The sequence below is a fragment of the Sus scrofa genome, chromosome 16 (assembly GCF_054392235.1).
Source record: "Sus scrofa isolate SSC_HxYL_T2T_F1_AM1 chromosome 16, Sscrofa_HxYL_maternal_Yorkshire_Landrace_v2.0, whole genome shotgun sequence".
In the NCBI taxonomy this organism is placed as follows: domain Eukaryota; kingdom Metazoa; phylum Chordata; class Mammalia; order Artiodactyla; family Suidae; genus Sus; species Sus scrofa.
The window spans coordinates 85,439,358-85,461,903 of NC_139398.1; the positions used below are offsets into that span (position 1 = coordinate 85,439,358).

Consider the following 22,546-nt stretch of genomic DNA (forward strand, 5'->3'; position numbering starts at 1 on the left):
TGGTCTATCCCGAGTGGTTGGATCTAATCCCCCGTGCTGTTCAGCAGGACCTCATTGCTTATCCATCCTAAAAGTAAATGTAATAGTTGCATCTACTCACCCCACACTCCCAAAAATATGGAACACTTCACGAATTTGTGTGTCATCCCTGCGCAGGGGCCATGCGAATCTTCTCTGTATCGTTCCAATGCTCTCATCTTTTAAGAACCTTTGATTCCAGTTAGTGTCCTCCTTGCCAGCATTTGCTAAGGTGGGCTTCCTCGTGGTTGCCCGAGAAGCTGTAAGAAAAAAAAAACAAAGGACTCCAGATCTGCTCTGATCACTTCTGATTTGAAGGAACCCATTGACCTTTGTGGAACCCAGGGCTTCTCAGTCTCTCCTGACCACAGATGCTTTTCCTCTAGTGCCCGTGACCCACACAGAGACACACTTGAGGAGAAGCGCTTTCACGAAAGGAATGGAATGCCATTTTAAATTCGTGGCATTTCCATTGTGGCTCAGTGGGTTAAGAACCCGCCTACTATCCATGAGGATTCGGGTTTGATCCTCGGCCTTGCTTGGCGGGTTAAAGATCAGTGTTGCCACAAGCTGCAGCAGAGGTCACAGATGTGGCTCAGATCTGGCATTGCTGTGGCTGTGACGTAGGCCTGTAGCTGCAGCTCCGATTCCACCCCTAGCCTGGGAACCTCCATATGCCGCAGGTGCGGCCCTAAAAAAAATAAAAAATAAAAATAAATAATAAAAAAATTCTGTTCTTGTCCTTAAACAAAAGGCATTTGCCCAACATATTTTCTCAAACACAGGGAACTAATATCTACAGCTTTAGTGGAACTGGTGAAGTTGAAATACAATGGGCTGATCAACACATGTTTCTTCTGTCCCTTATTCTATGAGGTTGAATTCAAAAAAATGAACTCAGGATGGCATCAGGCACCTTTAGTAAGACATGAGTTGTAACAAACAACCTCCACTTGGTAGAAAACATGCAGATTCTCATTAACATCTTGAAATTTCCTATGTAATATTAATAGCAAGTAACAGTCATGGTTTTGGACTTTGAGCCAAAGCTTTCTTATAAGCAAACATTGGAGGACTACCAATAGAAGGATGATAATGAGATTTCCACGAAGGAAGATTCCTTACCACTGGGAGGCCAGATTAAGAATTAAAAGAGGCAGGAGATAAGAAAATTCACCTGAATTTGAATTATCTAATAAGTTGAGTCCTTGGAGTATTAGACGAAAATAAGGTCATGGAATAGATTCCCTTATATATACAAATACCAAAGAAATATCCATCTACATAGGTGTATATTAATGTTCTATTGCTATGGAACAAATTAATACAAATTTAGTGACTTAAAACAACATGCATTTATTCTCTCATGGTTCTATGACTCAGACATCTGGGCTTAATTTATTTTATGTTATTTTATTTTATTTTATTTATTTTATTTTATTTTATTTTATTTTATTTTATCTTTTTAGGGCTGCACCTGTGGCATATGTTGGTTCCCAGGCTAGGGGTCTAATTGGGGCTACAGCTGCCAGCCTATGCCACAGCCACAGCAACGCCAGATCCAAGCTGCGTCTGCAACTTGCACCACAGCTCATGGCAATGCCAGATCATTAGCCCACTGCGCGAGGCCAGGGGTTGAACCCGCAACCTCATGGTTCCTAGTGGGATTCGTTTCCATTGCACCACGATGGAAACTCCTGGGCTTAATTTAAATGAGCTTCTTCTGTTTAAATTTTCACAAGCTGAAAACAAGGTGTTGACCGGAGCTCCAGACTTTTCTGAGGCTCACAATTTTCTTTCAAACCTTGTAGTTGTTTGTCGACATCAGTCCTTTGAAGTTTTGAGACTGAGGCTCTTGTTTTCCCCTGGATGCAGGTAGGAGGATGCTGTCAGTTCCTACTGGCTGCCCTCTGGTCCTAGCCACATGGTCCCCTTGCAGCAGGGCAGCGAACATGTTCAAAGCCAGGTGAAGAATCTCTTTTGTCCACTACAAGGTCTTGGGCTGGGAGGAACTAATCAAGATAGCCACCTAGCCCATCATCATCACAGGACCCACCCACACTCCAGGGAAGGAATTACAAAGGGCATGATAGCCCAGGGCGGGGTGGGGGGGAGGGCTTTTAGGGCAACCTGAGAATTCTGGCCACCAGTCTGAGTGGTGCTTATTGACATAGCATCCTTGGAGCATAGCTGCGCCATAATCAAGGAAATCAGGGTGCAGGTAACTAACGGACCAGATGCTCCTGGGGTTCCCAGTAGGACTACTCAACCCTGCATCCCTGATGAAAGGGAGAAGAAAACCACTATCTTTGTATAATATCTTTAGGAATGTGGCCGATGGAATAAGCAGATAGAGGAAGATTGTATAACTCTGTTTTGGCCCAAGTTCCTTTAGCTACAAAAGCAAAATTTAAAAAGTAAATACAAGCATCAAAATGATCCAAGAGAGGAAAATGGTCTTTAATTACTTTGCAGCCAGTGGGCAGGTGAAAACAAGTTACATGTGTTTATCAACACCATCTGACCCCATTTATTTTTAGTGCATTTCTCATAAGCGCAAAGCAGTTTTTTATAAATTCATTGATATATAAAATAAATGTTTGCTTATCAGACACAGATTAATCACCAGGTGTTGGTAAAATAATAACAGTTGCCTAGGCTGCTGAATGTAATAGCTTGAAATATCGTACATTTAATTTTTTCAATTAGGATTTGCGCGAGCCGTAGGTATGATTTTATGGCTGTGTTTTTTCTGTGTCTTCATGACTGAATATTCCATAACCACTCCATTATTCTAAAATGATTTTGCATTTTCCTGCCAAGAAATTAAGCCCCTTCAGCCCACACAAGTGTGACTGTGTGACTGTGTAATTGTAATAACATCTAAAGCCTGTGATTACAGGGAGTATTTTTTATTTCTTTAAGTTTTTTCTTTTGATTGTACATGTATGGTGAGTTATACACACATGCAAAGATCATTTTTTCTCTCTTTTTCTCTGTTTTGAGTCCATTGGAAAGTGTGATTTTCTTCTTTATTTTTTTGGCCACCCCACAGCATATGGAGTACCCAAGCCAGGGATCAGATCTGAGCCGTGGCTGCAGCTTACACATCTGCGGCAACGCTGGGGCCTTTAACCCACTGCGCTGGCCCAGGGATCAAACCTGTGTCCTCGCGTGGTGGACATGCCACAGATCCCATTGCACCACAGTAGAAAAATCCCATTTTCCCCTAAGATCGCAGATGATTGTTGCTTTTTGCACTTAAAAGAATCCAGGGGAGTTCCTGTTATGGCTCAGTGGAAACGAATCCGACTAGCATCCATGAGGATGCAGGTTCAATCCCTGGCCTTGCTCAGTGGGTTAAGGATCCAGCATTGCCATGAGCTGTCGTGTAGGTTGCAGGTGCGGCTCGGATCCTGAGTTGCTGTGGCAGTGGTGTAGGCCAGTAGCTACAGCTCTGATTCGACCCCTAGCCTGGGAACCTCCGTATGCTGCGGATGTGGCTAAAAAGACAAAAAGAAGAAAAAAAAAAGAAAAAAATCCAGGGCACCTATCTGGTATTCTGTAAAGGTCTTACTGTAATAGTAATGCCCCATGAATTGTCCTTTCAAAGCCTTAATGTTAAATAACATGGCATCACTTATCTGGTTCTTCCAAAATTCCTCATAAAACCTCTTAAAAATATGTACAAATTATTAGAATCTTCTGAAGCAAGGATATTGCAGTTGAGCATTTTTTTTCCGTTAAAAATGGAGGAAAGGGAATAACAGGTAAATTCTTTTGCTCATGGTCATCCATTTCAATTGCCAGTTTGAGAAGGAAACATTTTTTCCCAAGAATAGGCTCTCACTCCTAACTAAAAGTAGTCTCTCCTCTCGTTGCAAGGGATTTGCCTGTAAAATATGTCTGAACTCTTGATATTCACTCTGAGAGACTAAGAATTTAAGGGCATTATAGTGAGAGAATAAACCAAATAAATGGATCTTCTCATTTGAGATGTAAGTTTATGGAATGCCCACAAATCACAGCTTCTATAATAAAGATGATTTCCAGCGACAGCCCTGATTTTCTTATCCTCTTGGGCTTTCCGCAAGTGATATAAAAAGAAATGCCTACAATTATGTGTAAGGTGGAGAACCGGCTCCATTTTCTTAGATATGCACACATATATAATCCAACGTATGCAGGCACATATATCGTTTTTTTGTTTTTGTTTTGTTTTGTTTTTTTAGTAAGAAAGCAGAGGAATATTTGCTGCTTTTCTGCCCTGAAAAGAATGCAGTTTGCCTACTTGTCGAAAGTGAATGCAACCCATATCTTCGCAGTGACCTGAGCCACTGCAGTTGGATTCTTAACCCCTTGTGCCATGGCAGGAACTCCTGCTTTTATATTTTAAAGAATATTTCTGTTTTGGAGTTCCTGTCGTGGCTCAGTGGTTAACAAATCCAACTAGGAACCATGAGGTTGCGGGTTCGATCCCTGCCCTTGCTCAGTGGGTTAAGGATCCAGCGTTGCTGTGAGCTGTGGTATAGGTTGCAGACGCAGCTCGGATCCCACATTGCTGTGGCTCTGGTGTAGGCCAGTGGCTACAGCTCCGATTCAACCCCTAGCCTGGGAATCTCCATATGCCGCAGGAGTGGCCCAAGAAAATGGCAAAAAGACCCAGAAAAAAGAATATTTCTGTTTTATTTCATTGGGTCTGTAATAACTAGTAACAGTAATGGAAAGAAATTAGGAATATTCTTTAAAATCTCTAAATCATCATCGCCTCTTCAGAGCAGCCAGTGTAGATTGTCGTGGAGCAAAATCATTTTACCTTCTAGGAACCAGATTCAAGTGGTGCACTGAATATTTATTTGCAGTCATTGGACTAAATCAAACACAAGATTGTGGATTCCAAAAGGTGCTGATTAAGCACTTTGAGATCATCTTGTGACCCCTCTTTGGGGTTTGTTGGAATCTGTTCTGCTATATGCTGGATGCTTGTGTGCCCCCAAATCCATGTGTGGAAAACCTAATGCCTGAAGTAATGGTCTTAGGAGGTGGGCCTTTGGAGTTCCCATTGTGGCTCAGCGGGTTAAGAACCCGACTAGTATCCCAGAGGATGCAGGTTCTATTCCTGGCCTCGCTCAGTGGATTTAAGTGTCTGGCAATGCTGCAAGCTTGGCTTGGATTTGGTGCTGCTTTGGCTGTGGTGTAGGGCTGCAGGTACAGCTCAGTTTTGGCCCCTAGCCTGGGAATTTCCATGTGCTACAGGTGCTGCCCTGGAAAATAAAAAAAAGGAAGTGGGGCCTTTGGGATATGATTGGACCATGAGGGCAGAGTCCCCATGAGTGGGATTTCTGTCCTTATAAAATAGGCCCCAAGAATAAGCTAGCCCTTTCTGCCATGTGGGACTACAAAGAGATCTGTGACCCAGACAGGACCCTCCCCCAATCATGCTGGCACCCTGATCTCGCACTTCCAGCCTCCAGAGCTGTTAGAAATAAATTTCTGTTGTTTACAAATGGCTTGTCTGCGGTGGTTTGTTAGAGCAGCCCAGATGGACTAAAACATGTTCTGAGCATCTCAAGATTTGCAGAGGGTTAGACAGTAGGTTAGAAGGTGGCCCTTCTACCAGTTTGTCCTGTGACTCAGAAATCTCTCCAACCCCCATGGAAGATTTTAACTCCTCCATGCTCAAAGGTCTGTGTTGGCATGAACATGCAGTGTAGCTAAAGAAACCGACGAGAAGAGAAATATGATTATAAAAGAATGCAGTTGATGCCCGTGGATATATAGGCTTTCGCAGGAAGTTGCTACCCTGGCTGATTGTTATGAAAGAAAATAGCGTTTTTCAGGCAGATGCGATGTAGGGAAAATTGACCTTCATGTTGCACATGTTGTACTTAGGAAACATTTATATGCAAATACTTAGTAGTTACATTCAGTTTAGTAGTGATCTGAGTGGTCTCAGATAATCAAACATAAAAATCAATAAACATGCGAGTCTTATCGCTGGGCTTTCCATTCCTCAGCTCCATCTTTCAATCTTAATGCCTCAACATTTTAAGTATTGTAGTTTTATAATGAATCTTGAAGTCAGGTTGTATAAATTCTCCAACAGTGTCTTTTCTTTGCAATTGCTTTTGCTATTCTAGATACTTTGAATTTCTGCATGCCTGGAATTTAGAATTATCAAAGTTTATTTTTTTAAATGCTTCTGGAATTGTGACTAAGATTATGTTGATTCTGTAGATCTTTAGAAAATTTAATTTTCTTTAAGTGTACAAGTCATGCACATTTTTTGTGAAACTTATTCCTAAATATTTCATATTTTGATACTACTGTAAATGACATTCTTTTAATTTATGATTCCTCATTGCTAATACACAGCAATAAAATGAATATTGATCTAATATTCTGCAGCTTTAAAAAATGCAGGTTTTAACTTTTAGGTAAGATTCTGCTTGTAGGTTTTTAATAAATATTCTTCATCATATTTAGAAAATTCATTTCTATCCCTTCTTGATTGAGAGTTTCTATAAGGAACGGATTTTTGTCTATTATCAGCTCATAAATCTGTATCTATTGAAATGTTCACATAGGTTTACCTTTAAGACTTAATATGGTGAATTACATTGATCTGATTTTTATGTTTTACTAGGGCATAGTTGACTTACAGTGTTGTATCCATTTCTGTTGTATAGCAGTGACCCAGTCATACATGTATATATATATACATTCTTTTTCTCATATAATCTTCCATCTTATTCTATTCCAAGAGATTGGATATAGTTCCCTGTGCTATATCGTAGGACCTTATTGCTAATCGATTCCAAATGTGAGAGTTTGCATCTACCAACCCCAAATTCCCTGTCTGTGGCACTTCCTCCCCCTCCCCTTGGCAGTCACAAGTCTGTTCTCTATGTATGTGAGTCTGTTTCTATTTTGTAGATGGGTTCATTTGTGCCACCCCATTTTAAATGTTAATGCAACCTTTCACCCTTGACCTACCCCCTACCTAAATTATAAGGTACCAATCTTTGTGTATAGTTTGGAGTTTTATTTATTAAAATCCTGTTAGGCACTTTTGTACCTAGGTCAACAGGGAATATTTCCATGCAGTTTTCTTTCCTTCTGATGCCTTTGTCTGGTTTTTATAGTAGATTAAAGATGGCCTCACAGACTGTTGTGTACAGCTGATTTTATTTCTTCCTTATATCTTCCATGTTTCTACTTAATATGTTAAGTCTTTTTCCTAGCTCCTTAAACATATGCAGTACAGTTGTAATAACTGTTTTAAATGTTCTTGATTAGATTCTGTCATCTGTATTGTTTTGGTGCCAATTTTAGTCGACTGCCTTTTCTCTTCATAATAGGTTGAGTTTTTTAGCACCTTCTTCGCATATCTGGTAATTTTGGATTCGACATAAGACATTGTGGCCTTTTCCTAGCTGTGTCCTGGACACTTTTGTACCCCCCATATATGCTCAAGCTCTCCTTTGGGACAAGATCAAGTTGTATGAAACTAGTTTGATCTTTAGGGGTTTTATTAGTAAGCTTTGTTGTGATCAGAGCAGAGTTTCGTCTGGGGTGGTTTTTCCCTGCTCTGGAGACATGCGTCTTCTTGGTACCCCAACGGATGCCTGGAGAATTAGGAACTTTTCAGCCTGGCTCTTAGGATCAAGTGCTCCTCCCAGCCCTATATGAGTGAGATGCACCATTCCCTCTTATCTGTCTTTTCAGGGAGGTCTTTCCCAACCCATGGGTAGTGTCTCTGTACACATACATGAGTTCGTACTCAGCTGAATACCAGAGAGGGAAACCATGCATAACTTTCTCCTTCTGAGAATCCAGCCCCTTCATCTCCCTCCACTTCCTGGCTCTGTCTCCCAGGTGTGGATAGCCTGGGTTTTGATCTCACCAAATGTGTAGCCTGACTCATGTCTGTTTTGTGTCCAGTTTGCTTCCAGTCTAAGTCTATTTTGTGGGGGAGGTTGTATAGTGATGACCAGTGATGGGAAACGTGAGGTAAGATGATGGAGAATGGGAAGTCATTGTTGGAGATACGGAGAGCAGGGTAAAAATAAAGAACTGAGTCCTTTTTGTGGGGTACACAGTTAATGGGCGATGCCTGATACTAGAAAATTCTTGTTGTTTGATCTACTGGATAAATATCCAAACATTCAACCAAAAGAGATGGGAGAAGGACGAAACAATTCTCTTTTTCATAATAAATATATGTCTGTATAGATAGTAAGAGTTCATTAGTTTTCTAAGATTTATTATGAAAAAGAGAATTGTTCCATCCTTCTCCCATCTCTCTATGTATATACATAACTATATATATTTATTTATATATAAATTATATGTATTATGTTTGTATAATAAATATATATATTAATAAAACTATTTTAAAAGTATGGCCATGATGGGGTATATTCTATGTTGTGTGTTTTCCCTCTAGTGAAACATCCTTTACTGTCAACAGGAGGAGTTGTGATCCAGTGCTATGTCCAAGGTCAAATCCTGTGCCCCTTAGATTTAGTCTTATTTCTGGAGACAGAATGTTTAAAATTCTTGCCAGATTAATAGGCCTAAGTTTATAATCCTAAATTCCACCACCCCCAAACAGCATGCTCCAGGTGCCAGGGCCTCCCACCTGTGCCTGCCAGGGAGGTGCCTGGTACTAGGGAAAGGGAGGTGAGACAGAAATGCCATGAAAATGTTAATCAGGGAAATCTTGTGAATTAAATTAAGATCTATTACGACTAAAAGTTATATTCTGTGTTATCATTTGGATGGCTGCCATTCTAAACACTTTGAATCTGTGATCCCCAAACTTTAAATATTAGTCTCAAACTGAACATAATGTGGTCCAAGAAAGCAAAGCCTGGTTCCATCATTTTATCTTTAATCTTAAAAAACAAATCTGAATTTATCAGAATAATCAGCATTTTGGGTCACTTATTAAGTGAAAGAAAGATGACTGGGGAATCACCATTTTTATTCATATACAATTACATGTATTAGCTCATTCTCATCCTTGATGCAGAAACTATGCAGATTCCTTTTATAGTTAGCTTGAACACTAAACATTCTCTGAAATGCCTGATTTACCAAAAAAAAAAAAAAAAAAAATGTGCTTTTAACTTTGTGGAGTAGCTGGTGGGTGTCAGGACCTGCAGTTTTGGAGAGCTGTCTTTCACGTTAAGAAGGAAACCCCTGGCTCTGCTCTGCCCTATGATAAGCACCGGTCATGCCTTTTCTCTCCCAGGAGTACCAGTCTTGCAACACCAACCCGTGCCCCGAGCTGAAGAAGACCACGCCCTGGACCCCATGGACACCTGTCAACATCTCTGACAACGGGGGCCACTATGAGCAGCGCTTTCGGTACACATGCAAGGCCCGCCTGCCTGATCCAAATTTGCTGGAAGTGGGGAGACAGAGGATTGAGATGCGGTACTGTTCTAGCGACGGCACCAGCGGGTGCTCCACCGACGGTGAGTGGGGACAGGCGTTCCATCTCGTCTCTTAGTTCATAGAAGAGCAGTTACAGCTGAGCCATCTTTGTAACAACAATCCCTACAGCAGAGCTGACTTCATAGCAAATCGATGAGAAAGACCATTACTCTAAAAATTCAGCTACACAGTGAGGTGGTCCTGTGACTTCAGCCCTCAGAACAACCCTGTCTTTATAACAGGACCAGAAGCATCTCTGGGAGATGTATTCAGGGTCAGAAAATATATTGAGAAAGCCTCAGAGTTCTTGCATCGTCCTTCCGGCCCTGGGACATGGAAACTGCAAATAAGCTTTTTGTTGTAGTTATCCCCAAACTGGACAAAGACAATGGAAGTGCATCTCTGTGTTTATATGCATAAAAGGATCTTTTGATTAGAAAGTCCAGCAAGTGAGAATCCTTTAATAGTCTTTGAAATTGCGTTGCCCCTTGTAATTGTATAAATCCCGTCAATGCCATATGGATCACGTAGGGAGAACTCTCGGGAGACAGGAAGGTCCACCCTCTGCCTGGCCCTGCCCCTGAATGGTCACCTCACCTCCTGCACCTCCCTTGTCCCCCTTGAAGCTCCGGCATCTCAACTGCGGGAGAGGGGGCGAGGCTGGGCCTCCCCAAAAGATTCATTTCTGCTTCCTCTGCACCTCTCCCATCACTCTCGTCTCATTTAGCAGGACCTCTCCAGGGCTAAGAAGAAATTAAGTGCTTCTAGAAGGTTCGTGGAGCACAACTTGAGGAGAACAGCAGTAGTAACATCTTAGAGTAGACCACCTGGAATATTTCTCAGCATTTTTGTGCTGTTTTGTTTGTTTGTTGTTTTTAGGGCCCCACCCGAGGCATATGGAGGTTCCCAGGCTAGGGGTCTAATCGGAGCTGTAGCCACCAGCCTACGCCAGAGCCACAGCAATGCAGGATCCGAGCTGAGTCTGCAACCTACACCACAGCTCACAGCAACGCAGGATTCTTAACCCACTGAGCGGGGCCAGGGATTGAACCTGCATCCTCATGGATACTAATCGTGTTTATTACCACTGAGCTACAATAGGAACTCCTGAAGACCCATTTTAAAGATCTACTTACCATAAGGAAAGGTCTTGTGATCTCAAGTTAGGGTTGTGAGATAAAATACAAAATGTCCAATTAAATATGAATTCCATATATTTTTCAGATTTTTTTTTTATGGCTGTTGCTTTTGGCATATGGAAGTTCCAGGACAAGGGATTGAATCTGAGCTGTGGCTGCAACCTATGCCAAAGCTGCAGCAATGCCAGATCAATTCACTGTGCCAGGCCAGGGACCTCCACAGTGACCCAAGCCACTGCAACTGGATTCTTAACCCACCGAACCACAGCAGAAATTCCATTTCAGAATTTTTTTAGGATGAGTAGGTTCCAAGAATGTTTTTTAGGATAAGTAGATCGCAAGTACTATGTGGTCATATTTATCTTAAAATCCTATTTGTTGTTTATCCAGAACTAAAATTTAACTGAGATTCTTGTATTTTATTGGCTAAATCTGGCAACCTCGTCTCCAATTCGTTGCTCATTCCCTGATTTCAGAGCAGACTGTGACCTCATTTCTTATGCATCAAAGTGAAAAAAGAATGACAGAGCTTTCCTCTATACTGTATTCTCTTTTTTCAACATATATTTTTTAATCCTTCCATTCTCAGATACATTCAAAACCAACACTAACATTCAACTTAAATGACACTACTATAAACTAAGGAAAATTTTGATTCACGTTTATAAAAGACATCTTTTATTTCCTCCAAAAGGATATTGTGGGTGTGGCTTAAAACATACTTCATCCTTCTTGTGTATGTTGTTTTTATTATTTTTTTTTTTGATTTTTTTGGCCGAGCCCACAGCATGCAGAAGTTCCCAAGCCAGGTATTGAACTTGAGCCATAGCAGTGACAACTCAGATCCCTTAACCACTAGGCCACCAGGGAACTCCCTCTTTTTGTATCTTCACGGATCTAAGTTTAATGCCCATCCACATACTTTTGGTATTGATATCTTGAGAATACACAATTGAATTTGTTTGCCTCTGACCGCACAAAATGAGGCTAGATAGTGTGCTTTTTACCGATTAACCACAAAGAACTGTCTCATCACAGAAAAATGTTTCTAATCCATTTTCTGTAAAGAACATCTCATCTAGGTTTTTCTGAGTGAGAGTTTTTAAGAAAACAACAAAAGAACCTGGTAGTGAAGAGAACTGTAGACACGTCTGCCTACACTTCCCCAGAACTTCATGGCATACTTTGAGAGTTTGGGGTTAAACCTATGTCACTTTGGAGTTCCCATCACGGCTCAGTGGAAACGAATCTGACTAACATCCATGAGGACACAGCTTCGATCCCTGGCCTTGTGCAGTGGGTTAAGGATCCAGTGTTGCTGTGAGCTGTGGTGTAGGTCCCAGATGCCGCTTGGATCCCGTGTGTTGCTGGGGCTATGGTGTAGGCCAGCAGCTGCAGCTCCAATTCGACCCCTAGCCTGGGAACTTCCATTTGTTGTGTGGGCAGCCCTAAAAAGACAAAAAAGGAACACAAAAACCTGTGTCACATTGCTGCATATGAGAAAATGACTGAATACTTTTGAACATTCTAAGTCCATAGGCACTTGCATCAAATGAACATGAAGTGCACAAGGGCCCTTTGTTGTGCAATTCCCAGCAGACGTGAGAAGGTGTGTTTTCTTTGTAAGAAATTCCTTAGAATAAGTGACCTATTGTGAAAAACCCATTACTTGGGTAAGGACTTGGCCACATTCATAAATTGAACTCTTCGCTGTACCCCTATTTAATAGCAACCCAGAAAAAGAAGATGGAGCTATACATTGTAACTCAAACTGCAACTTTTCCTCTGTCTGTTTTTTGCTCCTGAAGTGCAGAGAGTGTCCCGCTGACATTTGAGAGTGTCGTTGCAGAAGCCAAGCAGACAAGGAACACAGAACGAAGGTTCGTTCGGACTCTGGTGACTCTTAAGAGCTCCTGACAGAATCACACTGTGGCCATTTCCTTGCAGGTCTTTCTGGAGACTTCCTGCGTGCTGGGCGATACTCCGCCCACACGGTCAACGGGGCCTGGTCGGCCTGGACCTCATGGTCACAGTGCAGCCGAGACTGCAGCCGGGGCATTCGGAACCGGAAGCGCCTTTGCAACAACCCGGAGCCCAAGTACGGGGGCCTGCCCTGCCTGGGCCCGTCCCTGGAGTACCAGGAGTGCAACATCCTGCCCTGCCCAGGTGAGCGGATCGAGTCACCTGGCAAAGGTCTGAACAGCAAGGTCCGACCTCAGCTCCCCTGGCTGTATGCTGGAGATGAAATTGGTCATAGATGGATAGGTGCCTGGATAGAGAGGTAGATGTCAGTGTAGCGACATAGCTATAGAGCTAGATGCAGGTTTAGATGTAGATGTAGGAGTAGATACAGAAGTAAACGTAGGTAGAGATGTAGGGTGAGATGTAGATGCAGATTTAGATGTAGATACAGATGAAGATGGAGATGGAGGTTTAGATATAGATGTAGATGTAAATGTAGGTGTAGGTACAGATACATAGTTATAGATGTGGATATAGATGGACAGAGATGCAGATACAGATGTAGCTGTAGTTATAGATGTGGATATAGATGTAGACATAGTTACAGATATAGATACAGATGTAGCTATAGATACAGATGTAGATGTAGATGTAGATACAGATGTAGATATAGTTAAGATGTAGATAGAGATACAGATGTAGATGCAGATATAGATATAGTTATAGATGTAGCCATAGTTATAGATATAGATACAGATGTAGATATAGTTATAGATGTAGATAGAGATACGGAAGTAGATATAGTTATAGATGTAGATATAGATATAGACATAGTTATAGATACAGATGTAGATATAGATGTAGCTATAGATATGGATGTAAATGTAAGTATAGATGTAGATATAGGTAAAGACATAGATGTAGATATAGATGTAGATATAGATACAGATGTAAATGTAAGTATAGGTACAGATGTAGCTATAGATATGGATGTAAATGTAGGAATAGATACAGATGTAGTTATAGATGCAGATGTGGATACAGATGTAAACGTAGGTATAGGTACAGGTGTACAGTCATAGATGAGGATATAGACGGACATAGATGTGATCTTCCAATTGCACTGGTCTCAAGACACTACAACCTAGGCCGGATTAGATTCATCTCTTTCCTCTTGTCAACATTTCTCCTTTTCTGCTGCTTGACTTTAAGGCTCTAAGTAGTCCCTTAACCACAGCCCTTTTGCTGCATGCTCACTTCGTTTTCATTTCATTTAAATTAGATTCTTATTTCCATTATTTCTTTATTGATCCATGGATTTTTGTCTCAGGAGGTAAAGGTCGTTAATTTTATGAGTCAGTTTTCTAGTTCAGTAAAACTTCAAAAAATAAAATGGAAGGGGTTACAATGATAAAAACAAAACAAAACAAAGCATTCTTGGGAGCCCTATCAGGGATGGTGGACCCAGGGACAGGCCTCATAAGGAGGAAGCTGGGCTGCCGTGGGCTGGATCCTGTCCTTGACACTGGAGCTGGTCCCTCCCAGACTCCGAGGGGCCCAGCCCCCCCCAGGAACTGGCCTCCTTCCCACCGCAGAGTCCTCCCACCAGAGTGACAGTCGCGGAGGTGACACGCCAGAGGCTGCCCCACTGCCCCGGTGCCTTCTACCCTCAGACATCCACTTCCTCCCAGGTTCGGTCCCCTCAACACCCACTGCCCATCCTGGGGGCCCACAGAGCTGTGCCTCCTGGCTCTTCCTCCTGAGGCCTGGCTTTTCGTTTCACAGAATTGCCCAACAGCTGCGGGGTTAGGAAAGTGAGCTCAAGGAGCCCCTGCTCAGGGCATTGTCCGCAGACACAGCCCTGAGGCTCCTCTGCTTCCCTCCAGCCCCTCTTTGTGTGCAGCTCTGAACCTTGACCTCTTCCACCTGCTGTCCCAGTCAGAGGATCTTTCATTTCACCTGATGCTTCACGGCCATTCTGAGTGCAGCGCTCTAGGAGTGCTTCCTGCCCTTGACTTTGTCAGAGTGAACACTGGCGGGGCCGGGGCCATCTCACTCCCAGCGTGGGCCTGGCACACCCTTGAAATAGCTGTCAGTGATGCGTGTTGAATGATGAGAAAATAACGGCTTGGTTACTTGATCTTTCTTTCAGTTTTTAAGCAACCGTTTTTGGATAGCCCACTGTGCCCATTCACTGAGGACAGAAAGGCACAGTGACCTGGTCCGGGTCAGAAAGGGACTTAAGAGTTTCGTGAGGAGGTATCCTGTGACTTATGTCAACCCACAGGGGTCCCCGGCTATGGGGGTGATGACAAGACGTAGTGGCTACATCAACCCAGGGACCCGCTGAGCGGGGATCATGGCAGTTACACTGAACAGGCACTCGGCATTACTGAATGATAGGAGACAGTACGGAGTTGGCCATATAGACAGACAAGGATGGGCAATGAGGGATTATGCCAAATACTGTGTACTTGGCATTGAAGCAAGGCACAGAAGCCTGCAAGTACAGCATCATTCTCAGTAGGTGCAAACAACCTTCTGAGTTCCTTAAGCAAAGAATTGACTCATAGCAATTCTTTGTGAGCATCTGCGGATGGATGGAAGGATGGATGGATGGATGGATGGATCACGAGTGAATTGTGGGTGGAGAGATGGGTGATGAATGACGACAGGTGGATTGGTGTGTGGATAGATGGATGAATAAGTGTGTATGTTAAGCTGAAAATACAGTTCCCAGCTTTGTAGCTGAGGCTCCCGAGAATGTCCCCGCTCTCCAGCTGCTCCGGTCCTCCTGGACTATCTCTGCCCGTATTTCTCCAGCCTCGGGAGACTCTTCTCTCCAAACAACCCAACTTTCTTGGCCAAGCGATGCCGAGGAGCTGGGAAAGGTCACAGAGCCATGTCTTTCCCACAGCCCCAGCGTAGAGCGGGGAAGGATTCCTTCCGGGGGAGGGGGGCGGTGCTCGAGGGAGCCTGTGGGCAGCATTATGAGATTAAGATCCATGCAGTAAGATGGAGCAGGGAGCGCCATGCAGGCATGTCAGGATCCACCCCCCACCTCCCCAGGCTCCAGACACGGTCCTCCCTGCCATCGGCAGAATGTACAGACTCCTCTGGATGTTTGGATGCTGCCCTGGCCCTCGAGGGCAAGGCTCAGCTCCATCCCAGAGACATCCCGTGAATATGATCTAGTGACTGTTGTTATTTTCGCTGATTTGATGGTCAAGCCAGTATCATGTATACATAACCTTAATGTCTGGAAATAACTCTGTCCTCATTTTCTTGGCCAAAGCCAAGATTCCACAGAGGGTTGTGGAAATATTCAAAGTGGCCGCCCCCACTTTCCACTTGGTAATGGATGCGTTCAAGGGGCCGGGTGGGGCAAACATCCATCTCTCTTACCTCCCGGAACATTCCTAACACAGGGCAGGACGTAACTCAGCCAGGAGAGGTTGAGAGTGCTTGGGGCTGGGGATGCGGAGCTTCTCAGCCAGGTGTGGGCTATTTTCACCTCCTCCAGGGTGTCTTCCTTCCTCCTCAGTCCTGCTCTGTCCACAACGCAGTTACACATGGGCCCTATGTTTGACCTACAAGTTTTCTCGTTATGGTTACGTTTGAAAATCCGTCTTAAGTTTAGAGGACTATAAAATACCTGTTACATTAATCAGTGAACCATTTGATCTCCAGTTCTAATGTGTATCAAAAATTACAATACGATGTGAAAGTTGAGCCCGTGTTGCAACTATCCTTTCTCACCTTTGGTAGGTTGGTCTCACTCGTACCTTGACTTCCCATACTTGACCTCCAACCTTGAGAAGTATCTCAGTCTTTCTCTGTCGCGTTTTCTTTGCCTCAGTTCAGGTTTGATTCCGAAGTGACTCCAGATCTTGGCTGACAAAGGTAGAGCCAGCACATGGTTCTTTGTTACCAAGTAATATTCCAATTCACCAAGACCATTTGTTCCTCTTTCTTATTAAAACAATAAAGGTGAGGAGAAGAATCAGTGAGTGAGAATCTCTGTCAGGTTACAGACAGAGAAAACTGCCCAGTGACAACAGATAGAGGAGAGGGTTTGGAAAATTTTGGAAAATTTTACACTTTAGGCAAACATATGTCTGCCTTCTTTTTTCCCAGTGATACAACCAGTGTCAGCTATCTGATCAATTCCTCTTTATTTTCTGATATATCTTATGGCCTATTTGGGAAAATGTTACTGAATTCTGCAGGTTTATGTAAACCACTGAATCACAAAATTTCTAATTAGGTTGAAAACTCATTTAAAATTGGGTTGGCGGGTTTTTTTTTTTTTTTGGTATTGATTTACTTTTTGCAAACAAAAATATCATCACAGGAAGTTTCTGCTTGTGTTTCTCAGAAATGCTTTCTTTTTCCCTATGCCTATAGCTAAAAAAAATATGGCTTCATAAAGATGCAGTAAATCATGGTAGGCATAAGAAAAAACACAGAGTAGGTCATTCTAGCCAAAGCAACCTAATGTCCTAAATGATTGTGACATTTCCTTTCATGGTTGCTTCTGTTGTATTTTGTTTTATGTTTTGTTTTTTTTTTTTTTCTTTTCTGTTTTTCTTTTGGGCTGCCCCACAGAATATGGAGTTCCCGGGCAAGGGATCAGATCTGAGTCACAGCTCCAACCTACACCCCAGCTGCGGCAACACCAGATCCTTAACCCACTGTACCAGGCCAGGAATTGAACCTCAGTCTCAGTGCTGCAGAGACGCTGCTGATCCAGTTGTGCCACAACAGGAACTCCTATTGTTTTTTTTTTAATGAGAGCCACAGAGACAATAAATCATGATACAATCTACATATGTTAATAGTAAGTCTCTCATCAGCTTTTTAACTAAGTCAGCCATGGTTAAGACTGTTTGTCGCCCAGTAATCAAGAGTTTAATGACATCTTGACCACATCCTGTAGCATTGCCCTAGGAATCAGCAAAAATGGGGAGGGGCTGGCTAGGAAGAAGGAGTCAGATGTTAGAATATTGGAGGTTCTGTCTGACAGTATCTCTCAGACCAGTGTCAATGTGAGGTCTCAGTTTTGGCGACATCAGCCACTGCAGGATGAAGCGCTGAGCTTCTCCAGATCCAGGTGGGCTGGCTGACTCCAGCTACCAGGACCCCTGGAGAAAACAGCAACGCTTGGCCTTACAAGCCAGGGTGGACACCCATAGTCAAGGAACCGTTCAGTTTAGAAAACTCACCCTCACGTTCAATCTGAAGTCTGGCTGCCGTTCCTAGGATCCGTCTCATGACTCTGTTGTAGCCTCATGCTGTAGGTCTGCAGTACCTGCGTTTATAGAGTGTCCTTCTGTCCGTCCTCATGGCACCTGCTAGCTTTTCTCCATCCTGTTGTCCAGCAGCAAGTCAGAATCAGTTAGTAAGAAACTACTTCTCCTCGCCTCTAAGTCTCATTTGGCCGACTGGGTCGTGCAGTGAAGGAGGGTGAGAGCTAGCTGACAGCTGCAGAAAGGGTTCAAGGTCATTCCCAGGGACTGGGCTTTCACTATGTACATACATGCCCTCCTTGGTCATCCTCATGCTTGCATATTACACTCTTAGAAATATTTCCTGAAAGGAGTAATAGGACTGCAAAAAAGATAGGGAGGCATATGCAAAGCCAGGCAAGACCCCACATCTCCTCCAGGGATGGCCAGTAGGGTGCCCAGCAACCTGCACATCAGCCTCTCTGCAGCCCCAGCAGGGGGTCAGATTAGATTTCGGAAGTGATGTGACTCTATGTCCCTTCCCAGTGGATGGCATGTGGTCCTGCTGGTCGCCCTGGTCAAAGTGCTCGGCGACGTGTGGAGGTGGACATTACATGAGGACACGCTCGTGCACAAACCCAGCCCCCGCCTACGGAGGGGACATCTGCCTGGGGCTGCACACGGAAGAGGCACTCTGCAACACGCAGCCCTGCCCCGGTAAGCGCCCCCTGCTGACTGGATCAAAACCCCAGGGTGATCGCCGAAAGTTCCCTGAACTGCAAAGATGATGCTTCCATTTAAAAAGAGGAAAGAAGCAAGTTGCGTAGAAAAACATCTTATTTATACCATGAATAGTTCAGAAGGGATATTGAGAGCTCATTTTTTTCAACCTCCTTCCTTAAAATGAGGGTTAATCCTCTCTTTCCACACATCCTTGGGCCCGGGTGAATGTCACACATCCTACTGAATCTTCCACCTTGGGGTGAAGTGACCAGAGCTGCTCATCTTTCAGCCTCGACCCAGACTTGCACGTGGATCCCATGTGCTTCAGTGACAGTAAACATGGGAGAACATGAATTTGACCCCCAAGAACAGCCTGCCTTGGGTGAACTGACCCTGCAGAGTTGTTTTCACAACAGGGGAGAAAGTACTTGAAGTAGCTCGAACCCCTTTCAGCATCCAGGCCTTTCTCATTCCTGCACCATCATTTCTCTTGCCTGCACGCTGAGGCCTGTGGGACTTTTCCAGGGAAGCATTGAGCATAGTGTCCACACTTATAATGGCTCTGCCGACCACAGAAGGATCATGCACTGCCCACAGATTAGCTTTGGGAATGACTCATCCAGTTACTTGAGAGCATTCAAATAATGTGGGTTTTGGAAAATGTATTTTATTTATTTATTTTTATTTTTTATTTTATTGGCTTTTTTTAGGGCCGCACCTATGGCATATGGAGGATCCCAGGATAGGGGTCAAATCAGAGCTGTAGCCACCGGCCTGTGCCACAGCCACAGCAATGCGGGACGTGAGCTGCATCTGCGACCTACACCACAGCTCACCGCAACCTCGGATCCTTAACCCACTGAGCAAGGCCAGGGATCAAACCTGCAGCCTCATGGTTCCTAGTCGGATGGGTTAACCACTGCGCCACGATGGGAACTCCTGGAAAATGTATTTTAAACACATTCTTTCTAATCAAAAGCATTCAAGTTCTTTTATTCATGCCCCCAGGTATTTTATTTACTGGTCTGTTCAAAAGACACGAGTCCACCTTATTTATGCCCAGACCCACAACATACATTGTATGAAAAGTTCATGTATGTGAGCTGCCTGAGCTTCCAAGTCACTCGAACTTGGTGGGTATTGTTGCTGCATCTGCTCTCTTCTTCTGGCCGCTGCAGAGAGCTGGTCGGAGTGGTCAGACTGGTCCGAGTGTGATGTGTCTGGAGTCCAGATCCGCGTCCGCCAGTGCGTTCTTCTCTACCCCGTGGGCGGCCAGTGTTCCGGAAACACCACAGAGAGCCGGCCGTGTGTTTTTGATTCCAATTTCATCCCAGGTAAGGGGGTGGGGGATGCTGGTCAGGGCACACAAAATCATTTCCAACATTTCCAGAGGAAATGATTCATACGTGGGAGTTTTATCTGGTTTTTGAGGTCCCGTTTGGGTGACGCAGAGATGATCCAATCAACTCTTGTGGTTTCAAGGTGACTATAGATTTGTAAACAACAGTGGCTGTAGACCTGAATTTAGGTCACGAGTTTGAAGATATCTTTAAGCACAATGTGTTCTACAATTTCATGATGACAATAGAAGAGTTTGTTCAAAAAATGACAATAAGGTATTCGGTTATTTTACCATTAGGTCAGTGCTTCAGCAATGCTGTGCATATGTGTTTGCACAGAGAAGAAAGGGCCATTCTCTTCCTGCAACCTTAATATATTTGGGAAAATACATTATATACCCATCCGTGCTCTCCTCTTGGAGAAGAAGTTGGCCGGCCCCTTTGCTACAGGCTCTTCCATGCGAAATCGAGGTTCATAGTGAGAGTCACCTGTCACACGTTCTCATTAGGCATATGGTGCTAGACACTCATACACCGTGTCCCACGTGCCCAACACCTGCCTTAGGACTGTGAGGTGGACCATAGCAGAGACCAGCCTCTTACAAAGTAATGATAGGCCATACCTTGTTTTCTTCCATTTATGGAAAAGATGATAATTTCGAGAAAGTTACCTCATAAGGCACCTCAATCTTCTGTGGTCTAGAAGCGCAAGAGTATTTATTGGTGGTGTTTCCTTATTAACCAGACATATTTTTCATTCTTATTATCAAAGGAAAAAATCACATTTTGGGACTTCTGCAGTGGTGTTTATCCTCGGGGTTAAATGTTTAGGTGGCTCCCTCCCTGTATTGGCACGCTACTTGTGGGTTTCACCTGGGCCATGCCAGAGAGTGTGGATGGGCCCTGAGCAGACACATGGTTTGTTGCGGCAGTTTCCTCTGAGCTCTGGGGGAGCGGTCCCCCTCCCCAGGGAATAGGACACCCCTGGCTTTGATGAGACACAAGATCTGAGGCAGGAGCATCGCAGGCAAATGCTGTGGGGTCCCACAGCTGGCAGAATACATTGTGACAGAACCTCAGCACATCCTTCTGAAACTAATGCCCAGGTTTCAGCAAAAGAGACCATAGTGTTGTTTCCCCCCTTTTGTGCTAATAAATCTCACCCCTTCACAGTCAAGGTGACCTTGACCAAATACATCTCTGGTTGGTTAACACAACAAAATATGTTTTTTAAAAATAATCAGGGGAGTTCTGTTGTGGCTCAGAAGTAGGTAATGAGCCTGACTAGGAACCATGAGGACACAGGTTCGATCCCTGGCCTCGATCAGTGGGTTAATAATTCGGCATTGCCATAGCCTGTAGTGTTAGGTCACAGACATGGCTTGGATCTGGCGATGCTGTGGCTGTGGTGTAGGCCAGCAGCTACGGCTCTGATTTGACCCCTAGCCTGGGAACCTCTGTATGCCACAGATGCTGCCCCAAAAAGACAAAAACAAAGCAAAACAAAAAATAATCAGACCTTTGGAAACTTTGACTCACAGGAAATTCAAAATCATGAGACATTTTGTAAATAAATCGTTAACCTGACTTTCCTTCCCAGCACTCATTACACATTGTGATTGAATTTTTGTTTTTCCAGAAGTATCAGTGGCGAGATCCAGCAGCATAGAAGAGAAAAGGTGTGGAGGTGAGTTCTTCTTTTTTAATTAATTTCTCATGTATTTGATGGTTTCCAATCATTTCTCTTCCCTTATGTGTCATATGATATTTCTGCTATTGGCCAAGAAAAATGGACATGAAACTCCTGTATCCAAACACTGTATTCTGGCACTATAAATATTAGGAGTTTGTATTTGATGCTTGGATCAGTGGTTCCCAGGGGGGATCCTTAGGCCAGCATCATCAGTGTCACCTCGGAACTTGGTAGAAATGCAGATTCTCAGTTCCACCTCCAGCTGCAGAATCAGAACCTCTTTGTGGGACCCCACACTATGGATTTTTGGGGTTTTTTTGTTGGTCATTTTTGGCCACCCTGTGGCATGTGGAATTCCTTGGGCCAGGGATCGGAGCCGCAGTCTCGACCTATGGTACACTGTGGCAACACCAGATCCCTAACCCACTGCGTTGGGCCAGGGATCAGTGGGAGCTCCCCCACACTCTGCGGTTTAATAAGCCCTGCAGGTGTTTTCTGGCGGATGTGAGCTTTATGATCCAGCGGTATTAGTTACAGTTAGATTTCCCAGAGTAACACAGACTTCAACTATTTTGTTTATATTTGTAGTACACATCCATGGTAGTCAGCCTCCAATCTCCAATCTGCTGAAATGACAAATGTGACAATTTTATTATGGGCAAAAGTTTCTACCTGTATCTCTAGAGGTATTTTTCAAACTTCCTTTCATCTTGAATGACAGAAATCACATTCTCTGGTTCAGATCCAGATGCTTTTGGACTTTCCCATCTATTTCAGTCCTGTCTGGATAGGAGGGCGGACTGTCCACTGATCAGAGCCCAGCCCTGGTCTGCCTTTGGTGATCAGAGCCAAGAGCCACAAACAAGACCAGCATCTTCTGTGTGTCACCGATGACTGTACTTAAACCATTCCTAGCATAATCCACCTCTCAGTGGGGAGTCTTATTCAGCTCAGTGCAACAGGCTTTGGTCTCTCCTTACCTTCCTAAGGAAGCTGCAG

The 22,546-nt window shown here is 43.8% G+C and overlaps 1 protein-coding gene and 1 non-coding gene across 18 annotated transcripts in view; one reads left to right on the forward strand and one right to left on the reverse strand.

Moving 5' to 3' along the window:
• The window catches only part of SEMA5A (semaphorin 5A), a 530,468-nt gene that overhangs the window by 492,456 nt on the left and 15,466 nt on the right, over positions 1-22,546 (forward strand). For all 17 annotated transcript variants that reach the window (XR_014831038.1, XM_085001952.1, XM_085001944.1 and 14 more), the window contains 5 exons: positions 9,278-9,503; positions 12,549-12,767; positions 18,338-18,508; positions 19,693-19,848; positions 21,494-21,541. Coding sequence is in view for 16 of the 17 variants with exons in the window: in XM_085001952.1 (XP_084858078.1) it covers positions 9,278-9,503; positions 12,549-12,767; positions 18,338-18,508; positions 19,693-19,848; positions 21,494-21,541 (820 nt within the window). In the remaining variant the exon portion in view is untranslated. The remainder of the gene's footprint in view (positions 1-9,277; positions 9,504-12,548; positions 12,768-18,337; positions 18,509-19,692; positions 19,849-21,493; positions 21,542-22,546) is intronic.
• Positions 112-215, reverse strand: LOC146395696 (U6 spliceosomal RNA). The gene has a single exon (XR_014831659.1). It is a non-coding gene; the product is annotated as a U6 spliceosomal RNA (small nuclear RNA).